The sequence below is a fragment of the Carcharodon carcharias genome, chromosome 6, assembly GCF_017639515.1.
Source record: "Carcharodon carcharias isolate sCarCar2 chromosome 6, sCarCar2.pri, whole genome shotgun sequence".
Lineage (NCBI taxonomy): Eukaryota > Metazoa > Chordata > Chondrichthyes > Lamniformes > Lamnidae > Carcharodon > Carcharodon carcharias.
Genome location: NC_054472.1, coordinates 142,923,249 through 142,941,762, shown reverse-complemented (window position 1 = coordinate 142,941,762; position 18,514 = coordinate 142,923,249). Strand labels below are relative to the sequence as shown.

Genomic DNA, 18,514 nt, shown 5'->3' with positions numbered 1-18,514 from the left:
TAACAGCTTGGCTAGGGGCATGGCAAGTTCTGGAGCACAAATCTTCAGCACTATTGCTGGAATATTGTAAGGGCCCATAGTCTTTGCAGTATCCAGTGCCTTCAGCCGTTTCTTGATATCACGTGGAGTGAATCGAATTGGCTGAAGACTGGCATCTGTAATGCTGGGGATCTCCGGAGGAGGATGAGATGGATCATCGACTCGACACTTCTGGCAGAAGATTGTAGCAAATGCTCAAGCCTTATCTTTTGCACTGATGCACTGGGATCCTCCATCGTTGAGGATGGGAATACTTGTGGAGCCGCCTCCTCCCTCCAGTGAGTTGTTTAATTGTCCACCACCATTCACGACTGGGTGTGGCAGGATTGCACAGCTTAGATCTGATCCATTGGTTGTGGGATCGGTTAGCTCTGTTCATCACTTGCTGTTTATGCTGTTTGACACACAGGTAATCCTGTGTTATAGCTTCACCAAATTGACACCTCATTTTTAGATCTGCCTGGTGCTGCTCCTGGCATGCCCTCCTGCACTCTTCATTGAACCTGGGTTGATCCCCTGGCTTGATGGTAATGGGAGACGGGGGGAAAGCTGGGTCATGAGGTTACAGATTGTGTTTGAGTACAATTCTGCTGCTGCTGATTGCCCACAATGCCTCATGGAGGCCCATTCTTGAGTTGCTAGATCTCTTTGAAATCAATCCCATTTAGCACGGTGGTAATGCCACACAATATGATGGAGGGTACCCTCGATGTGAAGGCGGGAACTGGGCAGTGTCTCCTACTGATGCTGTCATGGACAGATGCATCTGCGGCACGCAGGTTGGTGAGGATGAGGCCAAGTATGTTTTTCCCTCTTGTTGGTTCCCTCACCACCTGCCACAGATCCAGTCAAGCAGCTATATAACTTATAACTTGGCCAGCTCGGGTCAGTAGTGGTGATGCCAAGCCACTCTTGGTGATGGACATTGAAGTCCCCCACATTCTGTCTGCATGGTCTAAATACAGCTATTAAAAGGAAAAACTGTGACAAATCAGTGGGAGACATTCAAAGGCGAGAATCAATGGGCACAATGTAGATATATCTCCACAAAGGCGGTACTGCCAAATCTAGAGCCCTCTGGTTATCCGGAAGCACACAGGCTAAGATAAAGCAAAAAAAAAGCTTATTACAGTCACAAAAGTCTTAATACTGTAGAAAGCCTAGAGGAGTATAGAAAATACAGGGGTGAAGTAAAAATGGAAATTAGGAAAGCAAAGAGAGGATACGAAAAAATATTGGCACATAAAATCAAAGAAAATCCTATGTTTTACCAGGGCATTAAGAACAAGAGAATGACTAAGGAAAAGGTTGGGCCTATCAGAGATGCACATGGTAACTTGTGGATTGATGCAGATTGGGATTGGGCAGGGTTCTCAATGAGTACTTTGTCTCTGCCTTCACTACGGAAAGGGATGATGCGGAAATTCTAGTTAAGGAGCAGGAGAAATATTAGATACAATAAGCATAGTGAGAGATGAAGTGCTGGAGGGACTGGCATCTTTGAAGGTGGATAAATCACCAGGGCCGGATGGATTGTATCCCATGTTGAAAGAAGCCAGAGAGGAAATAACAGATGCTCTGAGGATCATATTCCAACTCTCACTAGATACAGGCAAGGTGCCAGAGGATTTGAGGTCTGCGAATGTTGTACCATTATTTAAAAAAGATGCGAGGGATAGGCCAGAAAACTATAGGCTGGTCAATGGTGGCCAAATTATTGGAAACAATTCTGAGACACAGGATAAACTGCCACTTAGGCAAGGATTGATCAGGGATAGTCAGCATAGTTTTGTTAGGGGAAGATCATGTCTTACCAAATTAATAGAATTGTTTGAGGAAGTAACAAGGAGGAGGGATGAGGGACGTATAGTGGATGTTGCCTACTTGGATTTCAGTAAGGCATTTGACAAGGTCCACATGGCAGCCTGGTCAGGAAAGTGAGATCTCATGGGATACAGGGGAAGGTTGAAGGTTGGATCCAAAATTGGTTCAGTGACAGAAAAGAAAGCGTAATGATCGATGGATGTTTTTTCAAATGGAAAATGGTTTCCATTGGTGTTCTACAGCGTTCAGTGTTGGGGCCCTTGCTGTTTGTTGTATACCTTAATGATTTAGACTTAATGTGCGAAGCATGATTGGGAAATTTCCAGATGACACAAAAACTGGCGATGTAGTTGATAGTAAAGAGGATAGCTGTCAACTCCAGAATGATATCAATGGTTTGGTTGAGTGGGCGGCGAAGTGGCAAATGGAATTCACTCTGGAAAAGTGTGAGGTAATGGCTTTGGAGAAAACAAACAAAGCAAGGGAATACTCAATAAACAGGAAGTTATTGAGAGGGTTTGAGGAAGTGAAACAGCTTGGAGTGCATATCCACAGGTGGCAGGACAGGTGGATAGGATAGCATATGAAATGTTTTCCTTTATTGGGTGAGGTATTGAATACAAAAGCAGGGATGTAATGATGGAACTGTATAAACGCTGCTTAAAACATAGCTGGAATTTTGTGTACAGTTCTGGTCACATTACAGGAAGGACATAATTGCTCTGGAGAGAATACAGAGGAGAATTACAAGAATGTTAGCAGGGCTTGAAGATTGAAGCTATGAGGAGAGATTGGATAAGCTAGGGTTATTTTCCTTAGAACAGAGGAGGCTAAGGTGTGACCTAATTGAGGTGTTCAAAACTATGAGGGGCCTAGACAGGGTAAACAGGAAACACTTGTTTCCCCTAGCTGAGGGGTCAATTACCAGGGGGCATAGATTTAAGGATCTAGAAGAATTAGAGGGGACATGAGGAAAAGCTTTTTCACCCAGAAGGTGGTGGGCGTCTGGAATTCACTGCATAAGTTGGTGGTTGAGGCTGAAACGCTCAACTCATTAAAAGGTACCTGGAGCAAGTGCTGTAACCTGCAAGGCTATCAACCAGGTGCCGGAAAGTGGGATTAAAATGAGTGGCTAGTTTCTTTTTTCTCTTTTTGGCTGGTGCAGTTACGATGGGCTGAATGGCCTCTTTCTGCACCGTAACCTTTCCCCACAAAAGATCTGCTAAGGGATTTTGTTGTCATCCATGTGGAAGATGTGTCCTGCCCATCTAATTTGAATTCCCTGGAGGGAAATTTCCATGCTATGTTAAGCCCAGCATGGTGAAGGATCTCATTGTGATTTGGTCCTGCCAATGAATTCTCATGATGAACCTCAGCTGTCTTTGGCGGAAGCATTCCAGAGCTTTTAAAGTGGAGCCTATGGTAGACCCAGGATGCTGTGCCATATAGCAGGGTGGTAAGGACAATGGCCGGATAGAGTTTGATTTTAGTCTTCTGCTTAATGCTGCTTCCAGACATGATAATGGAGTCGGCCATAGGCAGAACTTGATTTCTGGATCTGTGCCCTGATGTGTTCATCATAACTAGAGAGCACATTTCCAAAGTATGTGAATTTTTGTATAACCTTGAGACTGATGCCATCAACAGTTATGTCTGATGCTACGTAGCATCTGCCAGGTGCTGGCTGAAGCATAACCTCAGTCTTTGAGACACTAATTTGTTTTTGGCAGCTCTAGAATTTGTTTGTTATAGACTGGATGTCTTCCTTGTTGTGCGCAGCCAGGGCACAGTCATCTGCTAAGATTTGGGCATCTCTGTTGAAGAGCCTGGAGAATTGCTCACGCCACCTTTCAAAGGGGGTTCAAAGGTTGTGAGGTGACTCTTACCTTGTTTGCCAGACAGGTTCTAGCTACAGCCTCATTGGCGAAAAGAAGGCTGGTCTCTGATTGAAAGTCCCCTCTGGATTTTTAGCCTCTCACTTCAAGTCCTATCCACCCCTTCTCGTGGTGTCTTTCGTATAAACCTCAACTCTCAAACTATTTGATTTGACTAACAGGGTCTATTTTCTTGAAGCCCATGGAGTCAAAAGCAACTCAACAAAGGTAGCAACTCATTATACACTGTGCTTGAAGTCGGTAAAAGAAAATTGGACAGAGTGTATAATGGACGACAGATCCATTAGCATCTGTTTTGCACCCCTGCCGAAGTTAAATTTTATCCTCTATTTTTTTAATATGAGCCCAGATATTGCTGAGTAATGTTTGCCTTTAATAATACACAGATTGGCCTGCAACTTGTAGGGCAGAAGAGAGATCCTGTGAATTGCAAATCACTTCAAGTTGCTGGTTGATTTGTGCTGCTCTGCCATTAGCTTTGTGAAAACAATTTTTTTGTGAAGTTGCTGCAACTGATCACACATTGGCAGCCTTCCATCTTGTTAGACAATGGTTTGCACCTTGGTGATCAACACTGTACTAAGCATTGCCTGATGTGGTTCAGGAGCCCCACTTTGGCATAGCATTCTCTGCCTCGTTCACTGCAGATGAAGACTGGGCTGAGAAGGTGCAGAATTCGCTGGCCTCTGTTTTCTCTGGGCATTCTTCTTGGCCAGTTGAGCTTTTCGTTTCCCATTGCTTCCTCCAATTCCCCTCCAAACAGTCAATCTCTGGAGGTCGTGGCTATCAGCGCCATGCAGTTGAGGTATGAGCACCCAGGAGGTTGTGACCCATTGGCCAGTTCACCATACAGAAGGTCTTTGGGTATATGACCATCATTCATCCAACATGAACGTGGCTGAGCCATTGCAGACATCGTTAGCTTAGTAATGAGCATATGTTGATGGAATTAGCAGGCTGCAGCACTTCTTGAGTTGGTGACCATGTTCTAGCTAGAGATGCTGAGGATGCATCTGAAACAGCAAAGGTGGAAAGTGATCAGCCTTTCCTTCTGTCTGGCAGATGCTGTCCCGGCCTCACCACTGTAGAGGAGTGCGCTGAAGGCACAGGCTTGGTGGACTCACAGTTTAGTGTTCTCAGTCAGATTGCTGCTGTTCCACACTCTTTTACTCAGCTTGGTCATAACAGCTGCAGTTTTTGTGATGTGTGTGTTGATTTCAGCATGAAGTGACAAATTGCCAGTGATTGCGGAGCCCAGATATGTGAAGCTATCAACAACCTCCAGTGTCACATTGTCAGTGCTAATATATGGCGATATGGTAAATTCCTGGACCATGACATTTGTCTTCCTGATGCTGATGGTCAAACCAAACTCTTAACAGGGATTAGAGAGTCTTGCACAATAATTGCCACTGACAAGCCTACCTCTCCATCATCTAAACAACAAACTTGATTGGTTGGTCAATCATCAACAGTGCCCTTGGAGTACTGTGAATCTGCCAGGCTGTGGTTTCAGATTATTGATTCTGTTATAGAGGATTGACTGAGCTCTGGAAGCAATTATTATTTAACTAACTGGCTGGAAACTGCTGGGGTATGATTGGAGTTCTGTTTTACACCCCATTTAATCTATGAAGTCAAGTCAATCCACACCACATTCCACTGCCCACCTTTCCCGCAGCCCCCACCCTCCCACCGCTCCAAATCCCACAGGACTTTCCCATTCAGCTTCCAATGGTCAGGTGATGTTGACTGTTCCTGGCCAGGGTGCAGGGGTGGTGATAAGTGCAGGTTTTTTTCTCCAACTTGAGAATAAGAAAACCCTGCATTTCTCCCTTTCCCCTTCCACCATAAGGAAGATTTAGGTCAAAATTCCGTTGTTGCAGACTGAAAGTCTCAGATGGGAATACACAATTTCAGTTTTTTTAACCACATATCATTGGCCAGCATATTTTGATATGTACCAATTTAAGCCTCAAATATCTGTCAAAAGGAGTTTTGGAATTATTGATTCTCTATGAGATATATTATCTATCAGGGCTTTGCTCCATTAAACCAGAGGGTGGGAAGTGTTTTGTTTCTATGTGCTTATTTTATGCTCCTTTATTTAAAAAAAAAGTATGGAAATATGGCAGCACTGGTGATGTGAAACCCCAGTGTAAAGCTCTGCATGATTTAGCATTGTTTTCCTTTCAATTGTCAGTTGAATTACTTTCATCTTCCCAGAGCAGCCTAGTCAATCTGTGTACCGAAGTGTTTCTGACAATGACAATAGACTTACAAAGGTTTGTTTACATTTCGTGTTCTCGTTCATGCCATCAGCAAAACAGTGAGAATCCTGCAGGGACATTTTGAGTGACTAACCAGCACAGGGGAAATTCAGCTTCACTCTCCAGTGCCTAAAATATAACACTGGCAGCATCATGTTAAAATTGTCAATTCTTACACATTATGATGGCACAGAGGGAGATTTTGATTTTGCTGTCCCTCACTTGAGATGGCTTGAGGCACTGACATAATTCCCATCAGGGTGAGCAAAAATTTCCCTAGCTCCTCCAAAAAAGAAAGGATAATAGCAGTTCTTAAAAATATCCATTTGACTCATTGAGTGTATTTGTGGAGAGACTCATACGGTTACTTTACAAAATAATTTCCTCACTGTGCTGCATTTCAAAAGTCCTGCTTCCTACTCATCTCGTGGGTTAATGGGGTGAGATTCAATTTGGGAGGCAGTACAAAATGGCCGATAGTGCACCAGCAGCCCATTTTTTTTACTGCACCCAATTTTCATTTCTGTTCTGTATACGACAGGCTGCTGGTGCATTGTTGTCTATTTAGATGGGTTTCACCCCCAGTGTGCTCTGTAGTACACTAACCTATCCTTGCACGTTAAGCTTCCCTTGTTAAAATTGCCCATAAATTGACTTAATATAAATATGTTGGCCACTGCAATACAAGAGGGGATTAAAAAGCTTTCACGGGAAACTGAATTTGCTGATTTGAAATGCAGATGGCACCAACCTGCAATAAAATAAAATACTGATGCTGTGTGATTGATTCTTACTGATTATGATGCTTCTTTCCTGACCAGATGGTCATGAATCCAAATATCGGGTTTTCCTTTGCCAAATTTATGATGAGTCAGATTGCCTTAGTTAAGTCCCAAAATTGCTGGCACTGGAGCATGCCAACTGAATCCGTTTGGCACATTTTGTCACGTGCCAATATTACTTCCAGCCTGTGCTCACATTGGGATTTTTTTTTCAAATAAAGGTAGCAGGACTTAAAGATGCCCAAAGTTTTCAGCCCCAGTGGCCACACTGGGGGTTATTTTAACTCCCTGTAAAACAGATAGCTGAATTGTTACCACTGCTTTCACCCAAAGCCCAAATTACACCCCCCACCCCCACCCCACTCCACTGACTTGTTTCTCATATTGATGTGCCATTTCCAGAGTTGTCAACATTGACTAAAGTTAGGCATTAGGTTATGCTTGATGTGCACAATTGACTGAAAATTTAACGCCTAATATTATTTACCAAGATGGATAAATAATGGTTATAAGTAGCTAGCTGCATCTGTCTAAAACTCTGCATCCTTTCAGAAATTTGCAACCACAACTTAATGCCTCTGATGACTCCTAATCAGAAGATAGGAATGATATTATTTATGGTATATCTATTTTCTATCATCCGCTCCTTTTCAGATCTGTAGTCATACTTCCATGTTATCTTTTCATTGCCGATATGTAGAAACACTCCAGGAATTTTCTATGGGGTTCTCCTGATTGGGCGCCATACTCTTGGTGGAAACCTTGTTTGCGTGATTTATCCAAAGTATTTGCTGGGATTTCTCTGGCCGATCGGATCAGTGACTGACTTAATGACTTAATCATTCAGCTGTTTTATCCATAATCTTTAATTTTGCTGTTATTTTCCCATCTCTAAGAGAAAGGACTCTATCATTATTCCTGCTCAGCATGGGGCCAGTGCATCCCTGGTGCACCCAGTCATTTGTACGTGTATCAAAATAAAACAGGAAAATCTAGTTAGCCGTGGGACACTGCACTGCCTACCAAAAGACAGATTGGTTTTGAGTGCCCTGACTTACTTTCATTCCAGCATTGGCATATGTGCACATAAAGCAACACTGCAGTATTAATTCATTAGTCTGAAAAACAATACTGAGCAAAATTGCGGCACTTCAGTATGTACCACAAACATGTAAGTGCTGGCGGCAGTTAGATTCAGATCATTAATATGGGTTATTGCTCTTCATGCTGCCAGGTAAATAACAGGCTTGTTATTTTCTTAACTGCCAAGATTACTGATGTTATAATATCAGGATAGTTGTTCACACTACCAGGATTATTCAACAGCATCCCAGGGTTGTTGCCATTCAATGATGACAAGGATGACACAAAGATTGGCCAGGTGGTTAACAGTGGAGTTGAGTGTCTTGGGCTACAGGCGGGACGGTCAAATGGGCAGATAAGTGGCAGATGGAATTTATCGCTGAAAAGTGTGAGGTGTTACACTTTGGAAGGAGTAAATTGACAAGGAAGTATTCAATGAACAGAGGGGCATGTTAGTGGGGTGGTGAAAAAGGCATATGGGACACTTGCCTTTATCAATCGAGGCATAGATTACAAAAGTAGGGAGCTGTATAGAATATACAATAGAGTTGGTGCAGACTTGATGGGCCGAAGGGCCTCTTCTGCACTGTGATTCTGTAATTCAAATTACAAAGGTTACTGTGGTACCAGGATTACCACTTCTCTGTATATCACAGCTCCTCCTTTGTTTACCTCCACTTTCAGTAAAATTATGATCCATAAGCAGGATTTTCCCATCACACATAGCCGTCCTTGTTACATCAAGTTACATTAGTCTGCAGTGTAGAAACAGGCTGTTCAGCCCAACTGGTCCATGCTAATGTTTATGCTCCACTCTAGCCTCTGCCACCACTTTTCATCTAACTCTATCCAGTGTATCCTCTTATTCCCTTCTCCCTCATATACTTATCCAGGTTCCTTGAAATGCATTTAAGCTATTTGCCTCAACTTCTCCTTGTGGTAGCGAGTTCTGCATTCTTACCACTTGCTGTGAGTAAAGAAGTTTCTCCTGAAATCCCTATTTATTAGTGACAGTCATATATTTATGACCTTTAGTTTTGGTTTCCCCACAATTGAAAACGTCTTTACGACTACCCTATCAAACTCCTTCAAAATTTTGAAGAGACAGTACAGAACAAATCTAGGCAGCTATCTTGGTATAAATGGTAGGAAAGATAATGGAATCCTGAATCAAAGATGTAATAGAAAAACATCTAAAAACTAAAAACATGAAAAAGAGTGGTTCAGCACGGATCCAAGAGGGAAGGTCATGCTTGACAAGCCATGTTAAATTCTTTGAAGAGGGAACTGAAAGGGTAGTACAGTAAAAGTAATAAATTTGGATTTCCAGTTAACCTTCAATAAGGCACTTCATAGTACATTCCTGATTAAGTTTGGAACATGCGGAGTTAAGTAGCAGAATGAATAGCAACTTGGCTACAAAGCAGAAAGCCAAGAGTACAGGTTTAAGGAACTATATTAATTAACTGGATTGGCAAATAGTGGGAAGTGGTGTTCCACAAGGATTGGTGCTCGGACCACTGTTGTTCACCATTTACATAAACAATTTGGACAGTGAGATTGGAAGTACAATTTCAAAATTTGCAGTTGATGCCAAATTTGGGCGTATAGTTAATAGAGAGGAGACCACAACGAAGTTCAGGAAGGTATTGATAGACTAGCAGAATAGGCATGTCATTGACAAATGAGCTTCAATATGGATAAGTGAAAAACAAATCATTTTGTTGGAAAAACGGGTGAAATTTTACTGCCCCATCACAGCGGGAGCAGTAAATGCGGCAAGCCATTCAAAAATTTATTGACATTAGCGGGACTGGAAAATCCCACTGGCAGGAGGGGCTGTAAAATTCCATCCATGGAGGCTATGTAGTCCAACAGAAAATAAGTCTCAATGGGGTGGAGGAACAGATCCACAGATCATTAAAAGTAGCGATAAAGATTAATAGGACCATAAAAAAACAGACAAAATACTGCGTTCATTCTAAAGGGATAGAAGTGATAGCAGAGAAGTTATGGCGGAGGTGTGTAGAACCTTGGGCACACCATACTTGGAGTACTGTGAACAATTCTGGTTTCCATTTATAAAAAAAATTTGAAGGAGATGACTCCACAAATAACCCCTCCCACAATGTTGGGGGAGCCCAGCGTGTCAGTGTTAACAAGAAGGCGGAAGCATTTGTAACCATCTACAGCCAGGAGTTTAAACTGGATGATACATCTCAGCTTCCTCCTGAGGCCCCCAGCATCACAGATGCCAATTTGATTCACTCCACATGATAGTAAGAAAGGGCTGAAGGTGCTGGATACTGCAAAGGCTATGGGCCCTGACAATATCCCAGCAATTGTACTGGAAACTTGTGCTCCAGAACTAGCTGCGCCCCTAGCCAAGCTGTATCTATACAGTTACAACCTGGCATCTACCCAACAATGTGGAAAAATACCCAGGTATGTCCTGTCTACAAAGAGCAGGGCAAATCCAACCTGGCCAATTACTACCCCATCAGCCTACTCTCGATCATCAGTGTAGTGATGGAAGGGATCATAGACAGTGTTACCTTACTCAGCAATAACTTGCTCACTGACACTCAGTTTGGGTTCCGCCAGGGCCACTTGGCTCCTGATCTCATTACAACCTTGACCCAAACATAGACAAAAGAACTGAACTCCCAAGGTGAGGTGAGACTGACTTCCCTTGACATCAAGGCAGCAATTGGCGACTGTGGCATCAAGGAGCCCTAGCAAAACTGGAGTCAATGGGAATCGGGGGGAAAACTCCCCACTGGTTGGAGTCATTCCTAGCACAAAGGAAGATGGTTGCGGTTGTTGGAGGTCGATCATCCCAGTCCCAGAACACAGTTCTAGGAGTTCCTCAGGGTAGAGTCCTGGACCCATCCATCTCCAGCAGCTTCAGCAATTACCTCTCCATCATAAGGTCAGACATGGGGATGTTCATTGATGATTGCACAATGTTAGCAATGCTCACGATTCCTCACATACTGAAGCAGTCCTTGTCCATGTGCAGCAAGACCTGCACAGCATTCAGGCTTGGTCCAATAAGTGACAAGCAGCATTTGTGCCAAGCAATGACCAGTTCCCAAAAGAGAGAATCTAAGCATCTCCCCCTGACTTTCGATGGCATTATCATCTATGACTCCACCACTATCAACATCCTTGGGGGTCGCCACTGACCAGAAACTAAGTTGAACAGTCATATACATACTGTGGCTACAAGGGCAGATCAGAGGCTGGAAATTCTGAGGTGAATAACTCACCTCCTGATTCCCCAAAGCCTGTCTATCAGCAAGGCACGAGTCAGGAGTGTGATACTGACCACTTGCCTGGATGAGTACGGCTCCAACAACACTTGAGAAGCTTGACACCATCCAGAAAATAACAATTTGATTGATTGGTCCCCCCATCCACCGCCTTAAACACTCATTCCCTCCACCACTGATGCACAGTAGCAGCAGTGTATACCATTTACAAGATGCATTGCAACAATTCACCAAGGCTCCTTCGACAGCACCTTCCAAACCCATGACTACTACAATCTAGAAGGACACAGGCAGCAGGTAGGTGGGAATACCACCAAGTGGAAGTTCCCCTCCAAGTCACTCAGTATCTTGTCTTGGAAATATATCACCGTTCCTTCACTGTTACTGAGTCAAAATCCTTCCCTAACAACATTGTGGGTGTACCTACACTATATGGACTGCAGTGGTTCAAGAAGGCAGCTCACCACCACCTTCTCGAGGGCAATTAGGCTTGGGTAATCAATGCTAGCCTGGCCAGTGATGCCATATCCTGTGAAAGAATTAAAAAGAAATATAAAAGCAAAGGAGAAGGTGCAACATAGATTTACTCGAGTGATACCAGAAGTGAAAGAACACACTGATCATGAAAAAGAAGCATTCTGGGGCTCTTTTCAATGCTACTGTAAACAGTGGGAAGCCAGGAGCTCCCATTATCTTCTCATTTCTAAGGAGCTGAAATTGAACTCCTGGCATAAGCGAGGCTTTTGTGCCGCTTTGTTTATGTATGCTGCCCCAGTGCAGTTGTCCATTGTACATCTGTAAATTGGGCTCCTGAATAATTATGCATATCTGTCTGCATAAACTTGCCTTTGGATGACATTTTCTGCTATTTAAGTTACAGAATGTTGTGCCCTTTTGAGTTCTGTTTTTCCATAGGCAATATTACAAAAGCAAAGAAATAAGTTCTGCACCAATTCCATGGCATGAATTTGGCTTGTGCATGTGTCTAATAGCTCATTTACCAGGTGATGTTCAAAGCAGCCCATCTGATTCCCAACATCCTCAGCTGTTCCAGACTGTGCCAGATATTGGCCAGGTGGTTAAATGTAAAGAAAATACTCAAAGGTTCTGTGCTGTTCAAATGTAAGTCAAGGAAATGAAGAAGCAATTTGGACCATCAAACCTCATCTCTGTCTTTCATCTCAGTATCAGATTATATATCTCTAACACTTATGATTTACAACCTCGGCCAACAAATTATTCCAAATGTTTGTGATTCGGTATCCGCAAAAGTTCTTTGTAACATTTGCTTTCAATTTACTTTTTCAATAATTTACTTTTGTATCCCCTGCTTTAACTTTCCTAGGTTAGTTCAATGCTTTTGCATTATTTACAGAACAGAGCAAATTAATTTTTAAAAAATCTGGTGTGCTGACAGCAAATGTCCAGCATAAACCCTAACCTCATGTCGGCTGGGATTGTGCTGAGATGGTGGTGAAGGAGGTTGCTGTCACATGATTGCTGGCATCATGCATTCTTACTAGAAGTTGTCTGGGCTTCTTAATTCGTCAGGAAAATGCCCCATGTAGCTGTCAGAAGGACATGTGGGGATTCATGAGAGCAGGAAGACCCCTTGGAGAAAGAAGGTGAAGGGCAAGATACCAAGTTGCATTAATTCACCGAGAGCCAGAGCAGCCCGTGTACTATATTGGGCGGGACCGGAAATTCCGGCCCAAATTCAACGGACCTTTGACTGGTCCTCCAGATTTACCCCCCTGCCCGGGATAATTCCCACTGTGGGCTGGACCGGAAAATCCCAGCCTAAGTTTTTGTTTTTCAATTTTACTTACAGAATGGAGTCAGCTATTAAAATTTGCAATCAAACAGCACCTTTAACGTAGTAAAAAAAAATCCCGGAAGCGCTTTATAGAAGCATTATCAACGAAAGTTGACACTAAATCACATAATACGATATTGGGGCAGGTGAGCAAAAGCTTGGTCAAAGAGGTAGGTTTTAGCAATACTCTGTGATCTTTGATTGTTCTTTTAATTCCAGTTTACTGTTTTCTAATATTAGTTTTGTTGCTTGGGTGTGATATAAACTGAAGGCAGGTTTTCAAAGCTATTAATGAATTGCTATTCAGTGAGAAGTTGTGGAGGAACTTGTGGCCTGTTCACATACGTTTATCCCAGCATAGATTTTTTTTAAACTTGACTTCTTTATTGGAATCATCAGAGTTTACACACTACATGGTACTTAGAATTACAAGCATTTATCAACATCCCTTATTCACTTGAGGATTTAGCAAATTACAGACAGTTTGGTTTTGCTGATGATTCATTTGAGAAATTTAAATTTATTATGAGAAACGACATTTAAATTTCCTACTCGAAGTATAAGTGTTTAAGAAATCTAGTGCAGATTGTGGTAATTTGAAATAAATTGCGAGTACAGACATTGTTAAGATGCACACACAATGAGAATCTTAAATACTGTTGCTCTGTATACTTCAGTAATACCCTACCTAATCAACCAAACATGGATTTACCCAGAGAAGTGAACCCCCTAACTTATAAATAGGTATGCTGAATGCACACATGTGGTTTTAGAAGAGGGTTACTGATGGCATTTTTGCTTTCCACAGTCTGAAGCGCGAGATGAGGAAGTTGGCTCAGGAGGAATGCGGCCTGGAAGAGCCCACTGTAGCCATGTCCTTTGTCTACTTTGAGAAGCTGGCCCTCAAAGGCAAACTGAATAAGCAAAACCGAAAACTCTGTGCCGGTGCTTGTGTTTTACTAGCAGCCAAAGTAGGCAGTGATCTACGAAAGCATGAAGTCAAGCAGCTGATAGATGTAAGTACATTGGAACAGACAGAAGGGCTTTCTCTGCATGCTGCAATTGAAGACTGCAATACCTATCTTTTTTTTCATTTGTCCATGGGATGGGATCGTCACAGCAGCATTTATTGCCCATCCCTAATTACCCTTGAGAACCATATCTTGCTAGGCCATTTCAGAGTCTGGAGTCACAAGTAGGCCAAACCAGGTAAGAACAGCAGATTTCTTTCTCTAAAGGGCATTAGTGAACCAGATAGGTTTTTATGACAATTGCATTTCATGGTCATTATTAGGCTTCTAATTGAAATATCAAATTTCACCATCTGCCATGGTGGGATTCAAACCTGGGTCCCCAGAGCATTACCCTGGGTCTCTGGATTACTGGGTCCAGTGACAATACCACTATACTACCACCTTTCCCCTACTATAATTAAAAAATACTTTTGTTGTTGACGGTGAACGTACTGGAGTCTATCACTCATTGTAGCAAACCAAAGACACAAGATTGAAATATCAGTTTCTTCAGAATACAACACACACATTAGAAAATTGCTGTCAAGATAATATTTAAATCCTATTTCACTTAAAATAGAAATGCAGCCCGAGTACATAACATTTATATAGTGCTCCTCAGAGAGTCATAGCATCTCAAAGCAGGACATTGGGCAAAGGAAGACACCAAGGAAGGAAAAGGGATTAACTAAAACTTGTGGGGGTGTGAGGAGTTTTGTAAGGAGGTGTTCATAGATGGAAGAGACAAGATAAAGGGAGGGAGAGTTCCAGTATATTGGTGGTGGTGCAGGGATCAAGAAATCAACCAGGGCCAGGGAATAATGGATTTGTATCACAGGAGTGAATGAATGGATTTAAAATAGTGGAAGCTGAGCAGCAACAGTTTCAAAAGGGCATGGAGAAACTGAGCAGCTGAATCTGTGAGCCGCATGGGAGTGATGCCACAGCACAAGGAGGAGTGGCAGGTAAGTAACAGGTAAATTATTATTTTGTTATAATGTAATAAATAATCATTTATTATTTATTATTATCATTTATTCTGCCTATAACTTTAAACTAGAAAAGTTTAAAAAGAGAAAGCTTGGTTGTTAAACACATAAACTTTAATTAGACTAAAGGGGTAGGCAGGAAAGTGGATTGAGTCCACAATCAGATCAGCCATGATTTTATCAAATGACAGAACAGTCTCAAGAGGCCTACTGCTGCTCCTACGTTGTATTTGTATGTTTGTAAGTTAATAAAACTAGGTTTGGTTGGAACTACAGTATCTCAACTGCAGCACATGAGAGCATTGCAATCCTCAACAATTGCACCATGGTATCTTCAGCTCAGAGTTGGTTAGATGGAATTTGAGCTGCAGACATCTCAGGGTATTAGGGAGGGGCCGAATTACTAGGACACTTTGATCCAGGAAGCAGTCAGATTAAGCAGTGGTTAGAATGGGAGGATATGACTGTGAGCCATGCACATAAGGGGCATCCAGGTGCTGTGTTGAAAGAGCCTCAGCATTTGACCTTATCAAACAGGTGCAAGGTTCTTGCTGTCTGTGTGTTTGAGATCAAAGTCTGCAAGGTGGGTGAGCAAACTGACCATGACATCATAGTACAGGAGGCCATTCAAGTTGGGGGAGTGAAAAGGATTCTGGCACCGATAAGGGACAGTATATTCAGTGGAATAGATACTGTCCTCTGTAGACGTGACCAGAAGTTCTGAAAGTTGTGTTGCCTGCCCAGTACCAGGGCTTAGGACATCTTCTTGTCACTGATGAAGAACGTGGACTGGAAGAAAGAGGATCCACACACTGGGCGTTACCATGACTAGAAACTGAACTGGACCAGTCATATAAATACTGCGGCTACAAGAGCTAGTCAGAGACTGGGAATTTTGCGGTGAGTAGCTCACCTCCCCACTCCCCAAAGCCCATCCACCATCTACAAGGCATAGGTCAGGAATGTGATGGAATACTCCCTTAAAGATTCTCTCTCTCCACCACTGACACACAGTGGCAGCAGTATGTGCGCCATATACAAGATGAAAGGCAGCCGATGCATGGGAACTCCACCACCTGCAAGTTCGTCTTCAAGCCACACACCATCCTGACTTGGAACTATATTACCATTCCTTCACTGTCACTGGGTCAAAATCCTGTAACTCCTTTCTAACAGCACTGTGGGTGTACTCACACCACATAGCCTGCAGCTATGAAAGTGGCTCATCATCACCATCTCAAAGGCAGTTAGGGATGGGCAGCAAATGCTGGCCTCACCAGTGATGCCCACATCCCACAAACAAAATCTAGTTATTGTGGTCCACAGCGAAACCACCAACATAGGTAGAACTAGGATCAGCTGAGGTAGTTTAAGAATCTAGAGTCTAAATTGAAACACCAAACCACCAAGGCAATAATCATTGGATTGTTAGCTAAGGGTCAATTGGCGTAGGGGCAAACAGATTAGAAGGTTAAATGTGTGGTTAAAGGAGTGGTGTGAGAGGTGAGGGTTTTGCTTCATAGAATACTGGCACTAGTACTGGGGAACGAGAAACTGCTCCATTGAGACAGGCTGCATTTTAAACTAAGTTGGGACCAGTGTCCAGGTGAATTCAATAACTAGGGGAGTAGACAGGGCATTAAACTAATGAGGGGGGGCAGGGGCAATGGGTGGATTCAGGAAATGGAACATTCAAAAGCAGCAAGGGAAATATCAAGACTGAAAACAAGTAGCGATTTGGGAAAAGGTAAGCAGAGTGTACCAGGAAGGACAGAGTTTAACATGGATAATTGGCATTAGTGACTAAGATGACATTCAAGAAAAAGAGAAAAAAAACTTAAAGCTAGAGGTGCAGGAGGAAATATTGATTTGTGTTGTGGTGGCACTATGCAGATTTGTGTTGGTTCGAAGGGGGAAAGCACCACCACAGGCCACTACCTGCACTGCCATTGTGGATTCTTCATTGATATTGAAGAATAACAGAATCATAAGAATTAGGAGCAGTAGACCATTCGGTCCATCGAACCTGTTCCACCATTCAGTAAGACCATGGCTGATCTGATTGTGGCCTTAACTCCACTTTCCTGCCTGCCCCTCAAACCCTTGACTCTTTTGTAGATCAAAAATTTGTCCAACTCAGCCTTGAATATATTCAATGATCCAGCCTGCCCTGCTCGCTCAGGGGGAGAATTCCAAACTGTAACAACATCTGAGAGAAGAAATTCTTCCTTATCTCCTTCCTAAATGTGAGACCCCTTATTTTTAAACTGTTTCCCTTTGTTCGATCTTCCTGCATAACAGGAAACATCCTCTCAGTATCCACCCTGTCAAGCCCCCTCAGAATCTTGTATCTTAATAAGGTCACCTCTCATTCTTCTAAACTCCAATGAGTATGAGCCCAACCTGCTCAGCCTTTCCTCAGAAGACAACTCTTTCATCCCAGGAATCAGCTCGTGATCTTCTCTGAACTGCTTCCAATGCAAGTATATCCCTCCATAAGTAAGGAGGACAAAACTGTACGCAGTACTCTGTGCAGTCTCAGCAATGCCCTGTAGTTTTAGCAAGACTTCCCTTGCTAGTTCTTATGTCAACCCAAACTAATGCTACATAACACAAGAATTAGGTCAGGAGTAGATCATTCGCCCCCTCAAACCTATTGCACCATTCGTTAAGACCATGGCTGATCTGATTATGGCCTCAAATTCCACTTTCGTGTCTGCCTCCCACCCTGCCCCCCACCCTCCCCAATAAGGCTGGACTCCTTGTCGACCAAAAATCTATTAACTCAGCCTTGAATATATTCAATGACCCAGCCTCTACTGCTCTCTGGGAACGTGAATTCCACAGACTAATGACCCTCTGAGAGAAACAATTTCCCCTCACCTCAGTCTTAAATGGGAGACTCCTAATTTTTAAACTATGCCCCCCTAGTTCTAGACTCTCCTGTGCCAAGATCATTTCTTTCTACTCTACTGATCTCATCCTTGATTTAACAGGGCTATCGCACCTCATTTTCCTTTCTTCCTGCCCTTTTTAAATATCAAAAACCCTTGAACATTCATTTCCCAGCCTTAGTCACCTTGCAATCATGTCTCTATATTGGCAGGCATGTAGCAGGTAATTTAAGGCAGAGAAGTGTGAAGTGATGCATTGTGGTAGGAAGAATGCATAAAGATGGGCTGAATGGCCACCTACGCTGTATTATTCTATAACTAAGGTTTTAACAGCAATGGGAAGAGGTAAGGGACTGAAGCAGATGATACAGAAGTGAAAGAAAGTTTTGCTGACAGGTGTGGCTGGGGAAGCTAAGCTTGGGATTGAATGGTCCATTTCCACCCACTGTGATGCTAACCAAACAAGTTATTAGAGTCAAGGTCAGTAGTATGTAGTAGTCAGTAGGAGAGGATGAGAGAATTACTTCACATTTTTCAACATTTAGCAGGAGGGAGTAACAGCTCCTTCAAGTTTTAATATCAGGCAAGCAGTTGAAGGTACCATATAAATGACATAGAGGCCAAGGATGGAACC

At 42.8% G+C, this 18,514-nt stretch overlaps 1 protein-coding gene across 5 annotated transcripts in view; it reads left to right on the top strand.

Moving 5' to 3' along the window:
- cables1 (Cdk5 and Abl enzyme substrate 1) overlaps positions 1 to 18,514 on the top strand; it is a 197,659-nt gene that overhangs the window by 177,485 nt on the left and 1,660 nt on the right. For 4 of the 5 annotated variants that reach the window (XM_041190409.1, XM_041190408.1, XM_041190412.1 and 1 more), the window contains one exon: positions 13,793 to 14,000. The exons of the other annotated variant lie outside the window; for it this stretch is intronic. In XM_041190409.1, coding sequence (XP_041046343.1) covers positions 13,793 to 14,000 — 208 coding nt within the window. The remainder of the gene's footprint in view (positions 1 to 13,792; positions 14,001 to 18,514) is intronic. 5 annotated transcript variants of the gene reach the window in all.